A 17181-nucleotide genomic window follows, 5' to 3' on the forward strand; every position below is an offset into this window, starting at 1 on the left:
CCTGAACGTTGTGCTGACTAGAAAGAGACAGCAGACAACTTTTAAGTATCTTCCTGATTGAATTCCTGAGGTGGTTGGCCAGCACAAGCTCCAAAGAGTTTCCTAGTGTTGTTTTGCCAGTTCTCACCTCCCATGCACTTGGCTGTAAGAATTACGTGGCCTTCTGCTTCCTGGGCCAAATTACTCCTTTTTAAATGGGAGTTGCATCAGACTAAAGAAGTTTTTTTAATACATTACCAAAAAAACCCTTAAGGTCCTGTCTTGTGCTTATTATTTTCCTTTGCCTTAGCGGTGAACTGGTTACCATGAACTTCTATGCAGCAGTGAGGCAAGAAGGTGAGGTTTGTTTCTGCTATGGAAGGGGATGATCTGCAATGTTTTAGTGTCAAATGGGTCAGTATCTAGTACCCAGTCTCTCTCACTAAAAAAGAGGGGGTTTGTTGGCTTTTTGCTATCACAGAGCTTCTGATATTATACATGCTTCTCTTAGGAGGCAGTGTTTGATTCCACAGCTTTGAAGCGATGACTGGAAGGCAGGTAGCTTCTGCATCCATGTGCTGTCAGAGAAAGGTAGCAGATTGGAAAACAGCTTTTCATCAGGTAAGGATGTCCTGTAGTTGGAGCTGACCACAGCAGGTGCTTGTCTGTCATTAGCATAAGCAGTAAGAACTAGTGCAGTACGGAAATTAAGCAACCAGGGGAGGAAAGAAATAGATAATGAGACTCCACAGTTGCCATTTGCTGCCTTGAGTGACAGTCTATTACCAGTAAAGTAACACTGACTTACTGAGCCCCTCCCAACATTTATTCCTCAGACCACATTTATTTTTACTGGGCCTCTCCTCAGAGATGTACCATACTCTGAGGTAAAGCATGAAGTGATTGTGTGACAACCTATAATGAATTAAGAGCAGGATAACGTTTAAGGGAGCAGCACAATCATTGGTCCTGGATCCTCCACCTCCTGTGGCAGCATGTGAAAATGCCTTGCTGCTGCCAGGGTTATTTGTGACGTGTCTGGTGGAAGGAAAGCTGTAGGACTGTTTTACAATGCTCTCACAAGCTTGACTATTCAAACAATGTTTTCCTTCCAGTTTTTACTGTGAGGGCTGCTGTGCCAGGCACACTTGGACAGGAGCTACAGAGCCAAGCTCTGCTGTGGCAGGCACAGCAGCTGGAAACAACTGCAGTAGCCAGGAATGGCCCCAACGTCACCACTACTACAAACCAGTGAGAATGAGTCTCAAACTCCAGCCTGGCTGCAAGTAGCACACTGCTTGTACCTTGTTTCAAATGTAAGTTAAACACCACTGTTCCCCTTCCAAATATCAGGCCTAAGGCCTGGAGGAGGAGTTCCAGTTTTTCTTACCCTTGTAGCAGCTTAGGGTCCATGACACCACTCCAAATCATCACAAAGAAGAAAAATAAGTAGTACATTTATTGAATCTCCACTTACTACTACTTCTAGCCTTTATTGAGACACATGTGCTCAGCTTCGAGAGCCAAGAATTTCTTCATTATCATTCAATGTGAATGATGCTATACATGAATCAAGTGCAGGAAGTTGGGCTTTTCTCTCTAACAGGAATGAGAGAGGGGTTTCTAGTCTTTCCATCAGTTTTTTGGCTGCACAAAATAACCCTTTCCTCGGGCACATGAAATAAAATACTATATTGCATTCTATATACATTTACATACATCGGTAAATGCACCATTCATTCAGAAATACACAATACCTAAGGCTCAATGGAAAAGGTCAGTTGAAGCAACTTCTCTGTGGATGAGAGAGAACTGGCTTGTGACAGTTGTGGAAGTTTCCATGACTTGTTCATGTGGATCCTGCCCCACTGCAGACCTCTCCAAGGCCCACCTGTGCCTGGGAAGGAGGGCTCAAAGAAAATATGTACAACCATGATGGAGGATTTCCTCTGAGAATAATTATCCAGTAACTGCAGGAGGAAAAGTACCTTTGTGTACTTTGCAGAAGCAGAAGCCCCTTTTAGGCATAGGAAACCACTTCTGGTGCAAAGCTGTCCCTTTGTAGCTGAACAATACTTACTTTTAACTGTTTTTTTTCCTTTTTTCCTTGGACTGTTGGCGTGCAAGAAGATTTAAACAGTGTTAGCAACTGGACTATGTGATAGGGATGCTGGAACTGTTGGAAAGGGATTTGTTTTTTAAGCTGATCAGACATGGGGAACTGAATTGCCTGTTTTCAGCTGTAACATCAGCCATATTTTACAATACCTGAGCTTTGCCTCCCCCTGCTGCTGGGCTGCACTTACACCTCCCAAGTGCTCTACAGGGACATTACTGCTCCTTGGTTATCTTTTGAAACGTCTTAAGTCCCTGCAGAGAAATACTTGCCATGTTGCCACATGTGACAAACCTTTTCTCTAAGATCACAAAGCAATTCATTGACCAGAGTCAGCAGACAGTGTATCCCACCCCAAGCCCTGCAGATAAGGAGGGACAAGGTTACCTGTCTGTGCCTGTCCCCGCAGGTGCAGTCCCCACCATCCCCACACAGCGGCACTGTAAGCAATGGGCACGGGCAGGAACAGGGCGTTCTTGGGCCTCGCTGTGCCACATACACTACGGGTAAAAGCTGGGCTTCACTGCACTGGATTCCCCTTTTATTAGGCTGCTGCTCTTTTCTCAGCAGTGGGCTCACTTGTCTCCCTTCTTCAGCCTTTACTTCTGGGCTCAGAGGAGTAACACATTAACTCCAGCTCATGCCTGTTTCATAGACTGAGAAAAGTAATTTAAAAATACACAAAGTGTTAACTCTGCTTTCTCCCCTGCTCTAAGTAGGGCAGGCATTTCAAATCCTTCCTGTAAGTAAAAGCCGAATTGCAGTAGCACACCATTAATACTTCAAGAATGTGACTTGCACTCTATGCCCCAAGGCAGTGGCAGGGCAGCAGCCCTTTCCAAGGGTGGGGCAAGGCTCCACATGCACATTCTCTGCTCCTTTGTCCAGTTGTTTTGGCTTGACAGGAGATGGCATCATAGCACATGTTGGAGCACCACACATGCCAATGGCACTGGGGCCAGGGAGTCCCTCTCAGCTCCAGCTGGAGTTTTGCAGTTCCTCTCGGAGCCAGGTAGGAAGGGGCTGCCCCAGTCTGTTCATCAGCTTGGATAATTCAATGTTGTGCTCCCGGTAGAAGTCTCTTAGAAAGAGCCGTGACTGTGGAAAGAACAGACACATGAGCATGAAAGATGTTACCCTCAACACATGCTCCACAGGTCATCTAGGACAGAGGGTAGGAAAATCCATGTGGGTTTGCTGGGATGTTTCTACTTCTCTTGTTGTCAAGAGATTTGAGACAGCTACTCACCAAGGAATCCATATCAGGGTATTTCCTTCCTTTACTCTTTCCTAGGCATTTAGTCTTTCCTCCATCTAGCAGCTGGCACCAAAATCCTTTTGCTTCATCAAATCTGAAAAAGACATTTATCTTTGAAAGATTCAGCCACATACCCAATTAGCAGCAGCAATTAAGTAACTCCATAGTTATTTCCTATTTCAGTGCTTTACCTATTTATTTTGTGATATTGGTTCCTTGGATTTTTTAGCACTGGACTACTTTGACAAGAAATCTATTACAAACATGGTGGTTTCAGCTTTGTGCAAATTTCAGCTGTACCATGGTTACACAATTTGTCTGTTTAGCTGGGGGGAAAGATAATAATCAGTTTTTTGGTGTATGTAAATTCTTTTAAATCTCCTCGCTATAGTAGAGTATTAGAGAATCCCCTGACTGTTTATTAAGAGTCAAGTGTTTCTTTTCTTGCTAAAACACAGGCATGAGGCAATGCTGGGAACCATGTCTGGATCTGGCCTGGTCTGTCCCTTCAGCTGGCCAAAGGTGAGCTTGAGGTTTGAGCAGGTCCCTTGAAGAAATTGGAGGCAAGCTGACAAATCCCATCTATTTTCTGACCGTGGCTGAGGGGTACTGGCAGTACCTCTACCGTAGATACTCCATTCACCATTGGCACATGTGCTGCAGCAAGTGAAGCTTTCAAGTAACCTGACATTTCTCTGAATCTGTTCACCCCTGAGGAGCTCTGTGCCACCCCTTTGGAAACAGCTGTAGGGGGAGGGAGAACTGAATTAGTTGTCCTCTCTTTACTGTGAAAGGAAAGGGCAATTGTTCTGTGTCTGCATGCATGCATCCCCACCCACCATCCTCAGCTGGCATAGGCTGTGACAGCAGAGAAAATGTGATAACAGTTTTCAGCTGCAAAGAACAATATTCAGCATCTTCAGTGGGCTTGCACAGTTTCCACTGAACAGTTCCACTGAACTGGTATGGCCACAGTACACCTTCAACAGCATTTAATCTATTCAGATTAACTGTACATGCAGTGTGGGCAAGACCACAGTCACAGCTCAGGAACACCCTGTAACTGTAGCAGTGAGGTGGTGCCTCTGCTAACGCTCCCTCAGACAGCTCTGGGCACCTGTCAAATCCACATCATCTCTAATAACAGACTCTTTACCTCAAAACTGTGCAGTGCAGCCCTAATCTCCATCTGGGTGAAGATATGAGCAGATTGTCACACATTTTTTATCATACCTCTTCTACTTTTTGTCAAATACATGTATGTATAACACAAAGCATAAGGAGTGCTAATAATTCCAGCACCTTTTCTGAAACACAAAGACCAGCTGGAAAAAATATAGTTACTGCTGTGAACAACTTCATTCTTCTCCAAGACAGTGTCAGAACCCTGTCCTTCCCCTATAGGAAACACCAAGGTGTGATTTCAGTCTCCACAAAGCATCTCGTGCTATCTGAATCTAATTTTAGGGTTAGGCATTAACTGTGAAACCTTGGCAGATCTTGTAATCAGAGACAAGAAGTATTCTTTTAATCATGGGCTTCCTGGCTGAGAAAGCATTCTCCCAAAAGGGAGCTATTTCCCTACCTGAGGGCCTGGGTGTAGTTGAAGAGCGGCGTAACTCCCAAGAACTTCTGGATGTTGTCCATTACAGAGGCAGGGTTGTGTCTCAGCTCCTGACCATCCACAATGAGAAGCTGAAAAGAGAACAGTTGCCTTAGCTTCTGCCAGCTTGTGCTGACTGACACCTGTGAGCTTCCTCCATCTCCACCTGCCCTGGCCTGTGAGTACAGGCAGCCAAAATCTGTCTGTTCTAGAACAACACAGTGGGGATGTGGCCCATTTGTCACCAGAGATAGAGAAGTTGTGATATGGGCCACATGACAGGCTTTGCTTAATAAAGTTGTCTTTGACCAAATGCCCTGTAACTAAGGCCCCGAAGCAGCATGTACAGATTGTCTCTGGAAACCCTTTTTTTTTGGATGTCAGCAGCCATTGTGCTAGGTATTCTCCTGTTACATGTCTCACAGACAATGAACAACATTTGTGCTAATAAATTATCTACTCCAAAGAACAGAATGGAGCAACAGTCACACGAACTAAAGACTGACCTGCAGTAAGAACAAGGAGGTGGGTGTTTGGCTCCATCATTCCTCAAGCAATAACCTCCAGGAATAGTAAGGCAATGAGATACAAGCCTAAGAATGCTTTGCCATCTCTCTTTTAGTCTTGACACATCTGTCATGTACAGTTCAGGCTCTGCTGCTTTGGCAGAGAATAAGAGACCAAATGGACATTATAACCCTCTGCTGGACTACAGACTGTCTGAAGAATAACCCCAGCAGCAGAAAGAACTTGACAAAACATCTGACTCACAGTAATCACATATATATATATATATATATATATACACACACAAAGATAGGTAGATAGATAGATAATCTTAGACAGTTTAGAAATGTCTTCAGAATTTAGAGACCAAAATAGTCTACACTGTCTATTCACTTGCATTTTTGCAAATTTATACACAAAACACTAAATCCTGACATCTCTGCAGTGAACTTTCCCTTCAGCAGACAGCTAAAGGCTTCACAACATGGGAACTAGCAAGATGCAGAGTCCATGAGCCTCTCTGTAAAGCAACAAAACCACAGCAAGTGGCTGAAGACCTTCTGGGTCTGAAGAAGGTCCCTGGACTGCAGACTGCCAAGATGAAAGGAAGGGAGTGGTAACACTGCTGTTCTTGCTGAAATTCCCAGTACTGTGGAGCATTCTAGGAGATCACAGTATCCTCATGCAGTCATTTTCTTTTACAAATACAATAAAGTGCAAAATTGGAGTATTCAAGCCTAATTTCTTACTCACTCATAACAGGAGAAAGGCAGTAGTGGCTTTTGTTCCAAAAGACAAGAAGGTAAAACTAAAATTACGGGGGGCGCACATGCTCCTGAATCAGTTTGTTCCCCTTTCTTCTACACTAAACCTGCAGGGGGCTCCACAGGCAGCTCTCCTACCTGCCCAGAGGGATAGTAGGTCAGCCAGCGCTCCAGGTGGGTGGAATACCAGCCGGGGAACAGGCATCGGCTCTGCAGGGTGCGCAGCTCCTGCGGGGCCTGGGCTTTCGCAGAGATCACTTGGTAGAAGGTGTAATTGAGTGCCACAGGGTCATGGTGAGCACGCTGGTGCTGAAAAACACAAGCTGGATTCAGGAGCAGGAACACGATTCCGCCTTAAGCTTCTCAGTGCAGATCCCAATGACTCAGCACAGCCACCCATCAATGCCTCTGTATGTCAATGTGTCCACACCCTGCAGGGAACCTGCCTCCTCTAGGGAAGCACATCCGTGGGCTTTCTACCTCCCCCACTGAAATATCTCTGTGGCTGTTAATCCCCAGCCAGCGCAGGGAAGTTACCTGATACCACGAATAGGCTCGGTCAGCAGGGTTGATCAGAACAGTGATGATTTTGGCTCGAGGCAGCAGGGCTGCACCACGTTTTGGTACCACCTCTGTGTCAAAGTAATTCGCACTCTTCTCAAACATGAAGTCTGTGCTGGCATTGGAGGGAATGGGAAAGAATTCCATGTACCTGCCAAACAGAAGGGATGCTGGTGAGCAGCAATGGCCCAATAAGAAAAGGCACAGCCCCACGATGCCCTTACTCCTCTTCAACAGACACAGCTGCAGCAAAGGCGTGACTCAAAAAGGGGTGGTGGCATATGACAAAGAAAGTTGAGAAATTATACAAAGGTAAGGAAGTATTTTGCTGAGAGTGTGTTCCCCGAGTCCCTGGGCAGTGGAAGGAAAAACCTGAGGGTAAGGTCCCAGTTGCAAGCTTTAGCTGGAAAGACATTTTGTCCAAGAGTAAGGTCAGAATCATGTGCCTGCCTTGTTACCAATCACTTACTTAAACCTGTCTAAAGCATTTATCTCTTTGTACCTCAATCCATAGCTGAGGTGCAGGGTAAAGATCTCCGCCTTGCCTCACAGGAGCTTGTTGAATAAGTAACATGGAAACTGTAAGGTATTTGATTAATAAGAGGGTAAGGTGAGCTGGGGACTGTGAAGCACTGGAAGGCTGATCTATGCTCAAATCTAAGCTGTGCAACAAACGCAAATTCCGTGTTAAATACAAAGATTCTCCCCTTGCATGTGATGCTACACTCCAGATGTATCTGGAGGACTTTTCCAGGGGATGCACATAGAAGCCTTCACTTTCTAACCTGTCAGCTAGTGCAACTGCTCTGTAGTGCTTGACTTCTGTGAGCTCTGCTCAAGTACTAACCGTCTTCCAGTATCTTTTCAAAAGGCCCCTAAATGATTAGAGAAGTCAATCTCCCACAACTCATGGATAAAGAAATCCCAGAATGCCTTTGTGCCACACAGCCATCCCTCAGAGCCACACACAAGGGAGGCCAGTGCCACTGTCAGCTAAAGTTACTGCTTTGAGTAAGAAACACCTTTAAACTTTGTCTCCCTGGAAACACAGTGGCATAATAGTGCCATGATGAGGCTAGAATTTGCCTGCCAGGTGGAAACTTCTACATGTAAACAGCAAGGTATGCATATGGATACTGGAGCCAGCACAAGGAACACAGTGGTTGTTCTAAGTGTCAAGGCTTGAGAACAATAGCAGGGAGGTTGTCCCCTCCAGTATTATGTGTTTTAACTCTAAAACCATAAGAACTTTGCAATGGAAACACTGCTGTCTGTTTTGCATGTCAAAGTACCTTCGTGACAGCAGTGCATTCATCAAGGACTTGCTGAATTTTTAAAGCTAGTTCATACCTACAGCTCTCCTGGTGAAGAGTCAGTAAAATGAGAAACTACTTGTGCTGCTCCTGGGACTACACAGCTGGGTTACCAGGAAAACAGAGAGCATGCACTGAGCAAAGTGAGGAAAACAGCTGTTCAGAAACAGAGAAGCTGCTAAAGGGGACGAGGCAGACATACAGAGAGACTTGGGAGAAGGCAGCATGGGTGCACCATATCACAGAAGAACATGTGTCAGGTCTCTTACCAATCAATTCCTTTGTGATAGTTGGGACCATTAAAAAACTGGATCTCCTCAAAGGTGGATGGACTTGGGAAGTTACTGGTGACAGCTGGATGCATGGTCAAGAAGAAGTGCACAGCTGTTGTGCCTGCAACAGGAACCAGTTAAGGGACCTGGGTCACACAGTGCTTTGGCTGAATTAAAGGCTTACCTACACTGCAAGAAACTGTTCCCAGATGGGCACACTCCTCTCCTTTGTAGCTGAACAACCCTGTAACTCACACAGGTTACAACAGCAGTGACACCAAGCACTGCTCAGTCAAATTCAATCCACATTTTAACTCATGCAGCTGATTTGAGCTGCCTCCTTTGCAAGACATCTGCCAGCCATGTCAGTTACTCCCATGCCAGTGGCACAGCCACATTGTCATGTGGCAGACTACAAACGTGCCGCATGACAGGTGGCCTGGGCAGGAGGTGTGCTAGGGACAACATTAGTGTCCTGGGGTGAGAACTCCACCAGAGATGCCTTGTCCTGCCTTTGCTGTCGATGTTTTCCCTTTACGCTGCTCTTACTGAGCCACCTGAAACTAGTCTGGGTCATGATACAGCTGGGTTAATGCTGCACACACACCATCAGAGCTTCCCAGTGACACAGCCAGGGGACAGCAGCTCTCCTGGGAAAACCTTTGTCCCAAGTCCAGGATCACCATTTGCTGTGAATAGTTGGTGCTGCTGTTGCACTGCATTACACAGAAAGCCAAGGCTTGAAGACCTGGTATTAGCTGAAGAGATTTTGCTCTCTTCAGCCTAGAAGGCAATCATCAGTACAGTATATACAGCTATGTCACTGCCAGCCACAATGCCACAGCAGTTTAAAGGTGGTGACAGAGATCAGACAAAGGAGTTTCTCTCCCTCTCAAAGACAGTGACATGGAGCATGCAGTGGGTACACAGATCTGCAGCAATAAAAGCACTACGGGACATTCGTTGTAGCATTTGCTAAGTGTGTGCTTAGTCCTGCTGACAGCCTGTTTGTGACACACTAAGGTCACAGGTTCTCTGAGCTTTTGGAAAGCCAAAACAGGTAGGGCAAGCTAAGCACAGTGCCAGGGGGGAAAAGTACTGACAGACTTGCCAGATTTAGGTTAGAACATATCTGAGATTGTCTGAAATGTCCTCTGTGGCCATTTGGCAGCTTGTGCAAAGGGCAGCCATAAAGAGCTACAGCATGGACCTTTCCAGCTCTGCAAGAGTGAGATGGAAGCCACAATCTATATAACAGTGTTCACATTACCAGTTTTCTGAGGTCCCACGATGAGGAACTTGGGGAGTCGATCACATGTTTTCTCTTTCGACCAGATATCCTTGTGCCTTTTATCATCACAGGGATTCTGTAGCACAAGTGATGAGATTAAGCATTACCACAGAAGGTAATGGCAAGGGGAGGAAAAGCTGGAAGGGCCAGTCCTCTGGGGAAAATGCTCCTAGCATATGAAGAATACTTCAGAGCCACACTGCTGCTCTGCCAGGCATCAAGTGTTAAGTAAAAACACTGGGGACTATTTTCAAAAGCTCCAGTGACACGGGATCCAAAGTCCCTCTGAGAGTGTTAACCACAGGCCTTGCCCTATGTAGCCATTCTGGGCTGAGCCACTGTGACAGCACAGCTCAGCATCTGTGAGCTTCTGGCAGACAGACAACTCTATCACCTTCAGTTAATTTCATCTGCTCATTACCATGCAGAGAGCTGCTGCACTGGGATAAAATGGAATAAGTGTGGTTTTATTTAATGAACATGAATTCTGCAGTGTGAAATTACTTTGAGATTAATCACATTAACATGCCTGCAAGCTCCTCCAGCACCAAACAGGGCTCTTGCTTGCACACTTTACATTTCACAGCAGCTTGCTCTAAAACAAACCCTTTAATGACCCAAATGCCTGCAAGCTGGCCCCTGGTCATGTATGACAGTCAATCCGTGTCCCTAAGCTCACCCTGTGACTGTGTCCTACTGCTCCTACTCCCCCATCCCTTCCACCTTACCATTTGTCACAGGCAACCTGAAGCCACAAAAGTTAAACCTAAAAGCTTTATGCTTTACCCCTCTGTACTCTGGATCAGCAGTCTTGCTACACTTCAAATGTGGGATACACCTCTTACAAAATCACTAGGAGTGGTAAAAGCTGCCTTCTCACCTGCCACAAGGGATTCTTCTCCTGTGGGAAGATTTCAAAGTACTTTTTTGCAAGCTGGACTGGAGGCAATGTTTGCAGGCGAAGGTTGGTCCAGCACTGCACAAACTTGACCAGGCTCTCAAAAGTGTACAGTCCCAGACGGTCATTCCCATAGTTGGACAGATGTGTCATGAAGATGCTGATCTGAAAATAAAAAAGACATGGGATACTGGTAAATCAGGTAACAGAACTATTTCTGCCTAGCCTGATTCCATGGTCAGCAAGAAGCTGTTCACAACTCAGAATGCCATGGCTGTCTTGGCTGACAAATGTCCATCTGTCAGGAAACAGTCTTGGAAGACAAGAAGAACTCAGCAGAGGAGGGGCACAGACCTCTTAGTAATCCCTGGGAATGGTGCAGGGTCATGGTAACTGAACCCTGGATATGTGTCCAGAACAGTTTCAAAATGCCATTCAAGTGGCTCTAGGACATTTAGGTGAACAAGGCTTAGTCAGTAACTCCCTACTACTCAAAAACCATGCAAAGCCACTTTCATGGGAAAACAGGGGCTTCCCTTTCCCTCCCCAAGGCACAACCAGGGCAACCTCTTGAGCTGCAGAGTCTGCTACAGCAGGGCAGCAGGCCAGGGAGGGGGTACCACACTGCAGGCCAGGCCACACAGCACAGGGACGGTTGTCACAGGAGTCCTTCGTGGGCCCACAGCCCATCAGCTTTCATTCTCTTTGGAACTGACATCTCAAATGTAAAGGAACAACTGGCAACTCCCACTTTAAAATATAAACAGGTGTGTCTGGGGATCTGAACAGAGACTGCAAAGAGACACTGCAGTAGGATATTGTCCTAGAAAGAGACACCAGCTGGTAAGTTTTAGCCTGCAAGAACCTTCAGCACAGGCAGCCCCTGCAAAGTGTCCTGCCAAGCTTTAAAATCCATGGGCAAAGTGGCACTCAACAGCCATGGCAGCTGCCTCAGCACTGCAGTGCTCAGGAGGTTGTGCACTCTCTCTGCTGTGCCAAGCCATCTCTTCCCTCAAGTAGATACATTTCCCTCCTGTCAGTTTTTCACTATTTTAATTTTTGGAAAAGAGTGTGAAGGACTCTTGTCAGCTTAACTCTAGTGTGTGGTTTTGATCTGTCCCATAGAATTCAGCATCCCAGTAACATGTCTGTAACACAACAGCACCTTGCCAGACATAAACCACACCTTGGTTAGAAGTTAAAAAAACAAAAGCAGAACACTGAGGCCACTGGAGGAATGGCTGATTTAGCACACCTTGCCCAGTGTCTGCAAGTGCAGGGAGGGAAAATGACCTCAGTCACAGTAGGGGCACCCATTGCTGTACAGTCCTGGGTTCAATTCTGGTGACACCAGGTAAGATCAGGAAGCAGTGACAGGCTTCCCTGGCAGGGGACAGGAATGGCTTTCCCACTCACAGTAGGAAAAGAGCAAAATGGGGAAGCAGGAGACAGATGGTCTTGGGATGAAGACATTTGCTGGCACTGAGGAAGTCTGAATTCAGTTTTCTGCCCAGTGTCACCATGGGTTAGTCTCAGCAAAAGAAGAGGTACTGATAGAAAGTAGCTCTTTGTGCATGAGCCATCCCCAAGACTGTATGAAACAAACCTAATTCTGTCCATAAAGTGCTCACAACCCAGCATCTTTGGGTAGGCAACAGAAAACACTGGTAGGACTCTGGGACACATGGAAAGTAAGTGCAGATCAAGATTTATCATGTTTGTCTGCCTGGGAGTTTTTCACTTCTGGTTCCCTACTGAGCTGACAGAGAGGCCCTGCCAGACAGGCTCTGGCAACTACGCTTCAAAGAGCAGCGTGTGCTTGGTGCTGTTATGTAAGGATGGGCTAAATACAACACAGAGCAGAGGACAGAAAGATCTGCGTAACTGCAAGGCATGGTGGCAAGAGGATCTCATGTTGTATTTTGCCCCTTTCTGCAAGACATCAGGGAGGTTCTGTGACAGCAAAATATGCCTCATCCCTTTGATTTGCTGGTGAAATACATAGAGGAAAAATTTCCTGTATGAGGAGTCTGGCTCACTGGCACAAATCAAATATCGCAGCAGGGGGGACAAAGGAGACCACCTGGGACCCCTTCATGATTTCCAGAATGAAAAAACCAGCCTGCATGTGCTCCAAATTAGCAACTGTGTCTCAAGACTGACTACATTTGGTAAAATGGCTCACACAGGTAATGTTGCCACCTGCAAACAGTCACAAGCAACTGGATTTGGAAGAAGAAAAGACAAATCCAGCCAATGAGCCATTTCCTTGGACTTTTGAGCATGCAGTCACAGCCTGTAACATGTGCACTGTTTAACAAGGCCTGGCAGCCTGCTCTGCCCCCTCACAGCTACTGCTGCCAGAACAGCTCCGAGCACTCCTTCTGACATAAGCTACACTCAAGGGCTGTCTCCCTCCCTTCCTCTCATCCACACCCACTGACTCTGCAGACTGACTTGGAAGTAACACCTCGCTCCTCACCCCTCCCTTCTGCTGTCAGTGTGCTGTGATTTCCCTTCTTTCACACTGAGGAAAGATGAGAGCAAAGATCCCAGAGAGCCTAGCATACAGAAACAGAAGGGTATGAGCACCCTTGCAATAACAAGCAGCTGTGGGCACAGCAGTAACCGGCCGGCGCAGTGTGAGCAGAAGTGTTTGTGAGAAGCAATCAGCCTGTGCTCAGGATCAACAGCTATTCTGACATCAGACCCTGTTCACTAGTCAGAAGATCAAACATCTTCTGTTTGCACTGTGGAGTTGATCACACACATACAGGCTTGGATACTCCTCCATGTCACTTAATGGGAGCTGGAAGCACCAGAAAGGACTGGAAGAGCCTGGTCCAAGTCTGCTACGGATCACTGCTGGGGCTGCAGAGCTGGCCAGCTTTCTATCAGGCCCCTGAGATGGCTCTATCAGCAAGGGGGGGAATGCAAGGTCTGAGTCACTGTGCAAACACCAGAGGAGCTTAGAGCACAGCACTCTGCTCTGACACAGAGAAATGCTACACTGCCAAAAGGAAGCAGAAGTGTAAACATGGGAAGCATCCGAAGGTCCCTGAAAGAGTTCTAAGTCACCACAAAGAGCCAACAGTAAATCTGGCAAATAAGCTCATCCTGTACCAGAACACAATTTTCCTAAATTGTTTTTGGATCACAGATTACTGCCAGCTGCTTTGACCATCATATCTTATCAGTAAATTTTAATGGGTAGTTCTAGATACTATGTTTCTATTAATTCTTTGGCAGGGCCTCCTAGATCAGTAAAGATCTCTAGATTACAGCCTAGCAACTGGTTTTCCTGGAGAGACCTACAGCCTTTACTTTCACAGAGGCTATTTCTGCATGCTTCAAGATTTGACAATTACAGAGTAGGGCAAGGTGCAATTCACCCAGCATATGGGAACACAAGACTGATCGCTCCATACGTAATACAAAGAACAACCTCCTCCTTACTCCAGACTTTTAGCAAGCAGGAAGGTTTGGTTGTGGTGTGTAAAGAAAACAATTTATCTCAGGCAATAGGGACAGAAGGCTGGCTTCCAGACCTGAAAGTATAAACTCCTACAGCTTTTTAGCTGGGGCTGCCATAGACCCACAGCTGCTGCAGATCCTACACAAGCCAGAGGTGGTCACAACAAGATCTAGTCCTTTCCCATATCAGGCACTGGGACAGCTGTGCACAAACTCCCCTTTCAGATGAACTTACTGGGTTCAAAAGCACCGTCAGGAAGAGTTCACCACCACGAATGCTCTTGTCCAACTCCTTTGAGCCACCAGGATATTCATTATAGAAGATAGTGTGAGTAAAAAGACCACAGGTCTGTCGAGGCAGAACCTGGCAATATGAGAAAAAAGCAAAGTTAGACAAGAGGCAGATGCAGCAGCATCTGTGTGAGAATGAGTCAAAGCAGCACTTTATGGATCAATACAAAGAGTAAGGGGTGTAAGTGGCATAGGTGCAGAGGACTCTTGCTATTCCTCTCAACCACCTAACTCATCACACTGTAAGCAAGCCACTGGGATTTCCATTTAGTCTAGATGGGCTTGGTTTTGCTCTCCATTCAGTACTGACCCCTGAATTGTTCTGAGAAACACAGAATTGACCCTAGCTAAGTTTTTCTTCTCTGCCTCACTTACTGATTTTGGAAACACTGGTGATACTAAGATTAATGTCCCTGATGGAGGTCATGAGAAGACCATTCCCTGGGCAGGCAAGTGGGCTCTGCTGTGCTTACCATGATTCCATTATGGATGAATCCACGCCGGTACCGGGCAGGCCGTAGGTGTGGGTATTCCTCTGTGCTCGTTACTTGGATGCTCCAAACAGATTTCCATGCCTCATAGAGCTGCGTGTGGACAGGATAGACCCCAGAATGATGGGGGGCTACAGCATAGCCCAAGTCTGTAGGAATCCCATGCTCCTAGAAGCAGAATATACAGCTTGATAATTCGGTATTTAACTAATAGCCTTAATAAGGATCATATTTAGCAACAGCATCCAAGTTGGAGCAAGATGACAGAGGAACATGAAAACTCTCTGGATTGGGAAAACTGAAATACTGCTCATACTTCTTGCTTTATGCATCTGTAGAACTAGAAGGGGAATTCTGTACCAACAAGGACATTCAACATTAGTAACAGCTGCTGTAAGAATGGTCTTGTAGCTTGCAGCTGTGACAGATCAGATTAATTCAGAACCTTCAGGTCAGGCTCCCTGGTTACTACAAACTAATCAATGCTGTTAAGTGACACATCTCACTCCCACAATGCCTAGATGTGAGTCACTAGAGAAGGAGAACAAAATTTCCTTAACTGATATAGAGAAAAGGAAGATGACTGGGATCTGTATTGTCTCTAGCAATTCAAAGAAAAGCAGACAAGGAGCAAGAGACTATTGCAGGTGAAGAGATGGGGCCTGGAGCTACATTAAAATGACAGGAAATTTCTGAATTTCTTGGGTTTTAATTCCACTAAATGGTTCTGGTAACAATATCAATGATGACAGCTCTGCCCTGGTGGTGTATGAAAAAACCAGAGCCCCTAAATGATGCAATAACCTTTTCTGACTGCTAGCCTGTTTTATGTTAAATATGTGTAATTGTGTTCTGTGCTTTGTCTCTCTTTGCAAAAGACTGCATTGTTATTTAACCAGGAAAAGGAGGAGCCTAAATTGTTTCTATAATGCTGTGACTGTGCTCTGCATTCATGATCATTCCTCATCTATGTGTGTCACAGGAACACAAGACAGCAGCCTGTTATTCCCAAGGGGATTACCATCAAAAGAACCAAACTAGAGGTGAAGAGGACATTTCTTTTCAGTGAAACATGTATGCTATATTCAACTCTGAGCTGTAAGAACTAAACAGACATTGTTCCATCAATGCAGGATGTTCAATGCTTCCCTCTCCTCTGCCAAAACCCAGGGAATTTCCTCTGTGCTTCCTAGCTAAGTAACTTCCTTCGACATTGTCTGGAAGGCCAGAAGAAGGGCTGTTAGCAGACAGAGCATTTTATACTATCCACCAGGTGACTTCCTTACAGAACCACACTAAATAAGGATGGAAAAGGAAATGCTTGCTCACTGCCAGAGTTTGTAAATTAATTGCATTGGGATGGCAATACTGCAAGTTCATACCTCAGGAAACAAGAGCTTTGGGATTTGCACCCTGGAATGTAGCAGAGCTGCCTGGGGCCATGCAGGTGCTGGGAAACATGTCCCATGGAAAAGGCAAGCATGTGAATGGTGTTTCTTGCCTCAAGACAGCAGGAGCTACACATCAATTTGAACTTCCAGAACTGCCTTGCTTAAATGCAGCTGAAATACTAGACTAGTATTTGGTTCAGTGCGGTCCAAACAGCTATTCCAGGAGAAAAATGTTTAAGCATTAGCACTGTAAAGTAAATAATCTGCAATGCTCCCTACCACAGCAAACTGCTTGTTCAGCTTCATCTGCTCAGCCAACACAGTGACATTGTGGAAAAGATGAGGCTGCATGTGACTCCACATGTGAGGGAACCACCAGAACTCTTTCCTGTGCTTGAGCAGCATGTCATCCCCTTCATCTTCCTCATCTGTACCTACAGAAAGCAGAAAAGGAAGTGCAAAATCAAAAGGCAGAAGAGAGGCTCAATGTTTAAAAGCAGTAGCTAATCCCCTTCCAACAGTCATGCTCTCTCTACTGCATTACACAAGACACACCCCAAGGTAGGTGTGCTGAGACAAAGGAGTGCCAGGGGCTTACCTGTGTGGTAGAATTTCCCTGAGAAGCCCAGGTTGAAGGTGAAATTTGGGACTAAAGTTCTCAGCTTATTCTGAGTGCTCAGTAAAGCCTGTTTGAACAAAAGGGAAAAGAAATGTTCATATTAATATTTTTTCCTCTGTAACATGATTTTTGTGTTCTACTGCCCAGTTGAGTCTGAAGAGGTATCACAAGAGATGGGGCTTGGGCGTTGTTTCCCTTGGAGTGGAGCAGAGCAGATAAGTGCTCCTCATACACAGCCTTTACTTGAAGTAGTTCTGCTGTACTAAAAGATGCCTCTTTAAAACCATGGTCAGGCCATGCTCTCCACTTCAATATGAGGGACCCAGAGTGTCTGTCCTAAGGCAAAAGGACAA

At 45.8% G+C, this 17181-nt stretch overlaps 1 protein-coding gene across 3 annotated transcripts in view; it reads right to left on the minus strand.

The window, feature by feature from the left end:
• Window positions 1–1420: 1420 nt before the first annotated feature.
• Window positions 1421–17181, minus strand: part of NDST2 (N-deacetylase and N-sulfotransferase 2) — a 123595-nt gene continuing 107834 nt past the window's right edge. For all 3 annotated transcript variants that reach the window (XM_036385552.2, XM_036385553.2, XM_036385554.2), the window contains 12 exons: window positions 16808–16895; window positions 16489–16643; window positions 14801–14986; window positions 14272–14400; window positions 10545–10727; window positions 9644–9740; window positions 8371–8494; window positions 6765–6939; window positions 6366–6536; window positions 4939–5048; window positions 3345–3447; window positions 1421–3193 (listed from right to left, as the gene is read on the minus strand). In XM_036385552.2, the coding sequence (XP_036241445.1) occupies window positions 3068–3193; window positions 3345–3447; window positions 4939–5048; window positions 6366–6536; window positions 6765–6939; window positions 8371–8494; window positions 9644–9740; window positions 10545–10727; window positions 14272–14400; window positions 14801–14986; window positions 16489–16643; window positions 16808–16895 (1647 nt within the window). In that variant the 3' untranslated portion in view covers window positions 1421–3067. The remainder of the gene's footprint in view (window positions 3194–3344; window positions 3448–4938; window positions 5049–6365; window positions 6537–6764; window positions 6940–8370; window positions 8495–9643; window positions 9741–10544; window positions 10728–14271; window positions 14401–14800; window positions 14987–16488; window positions 16644–16807; window positions 16896–17181) is intronic.

This window comes from Molothrus ater, chromosome 8 (genome assembly GCF_012460135.2).
Source record: "Molothrus ater isolate BHLD 08-10-18 breed brown headed cowbird chromosome 8, BPBGC_Mater_1.1, whole genome shotgun sequence".
NCBI classification, from domain to species: domain Eukaryota; kingdom Metazoa; phylum Chordata; class Aves; order Passeriformes; family Icteridae; genus Molothrus; species Molothrus ater.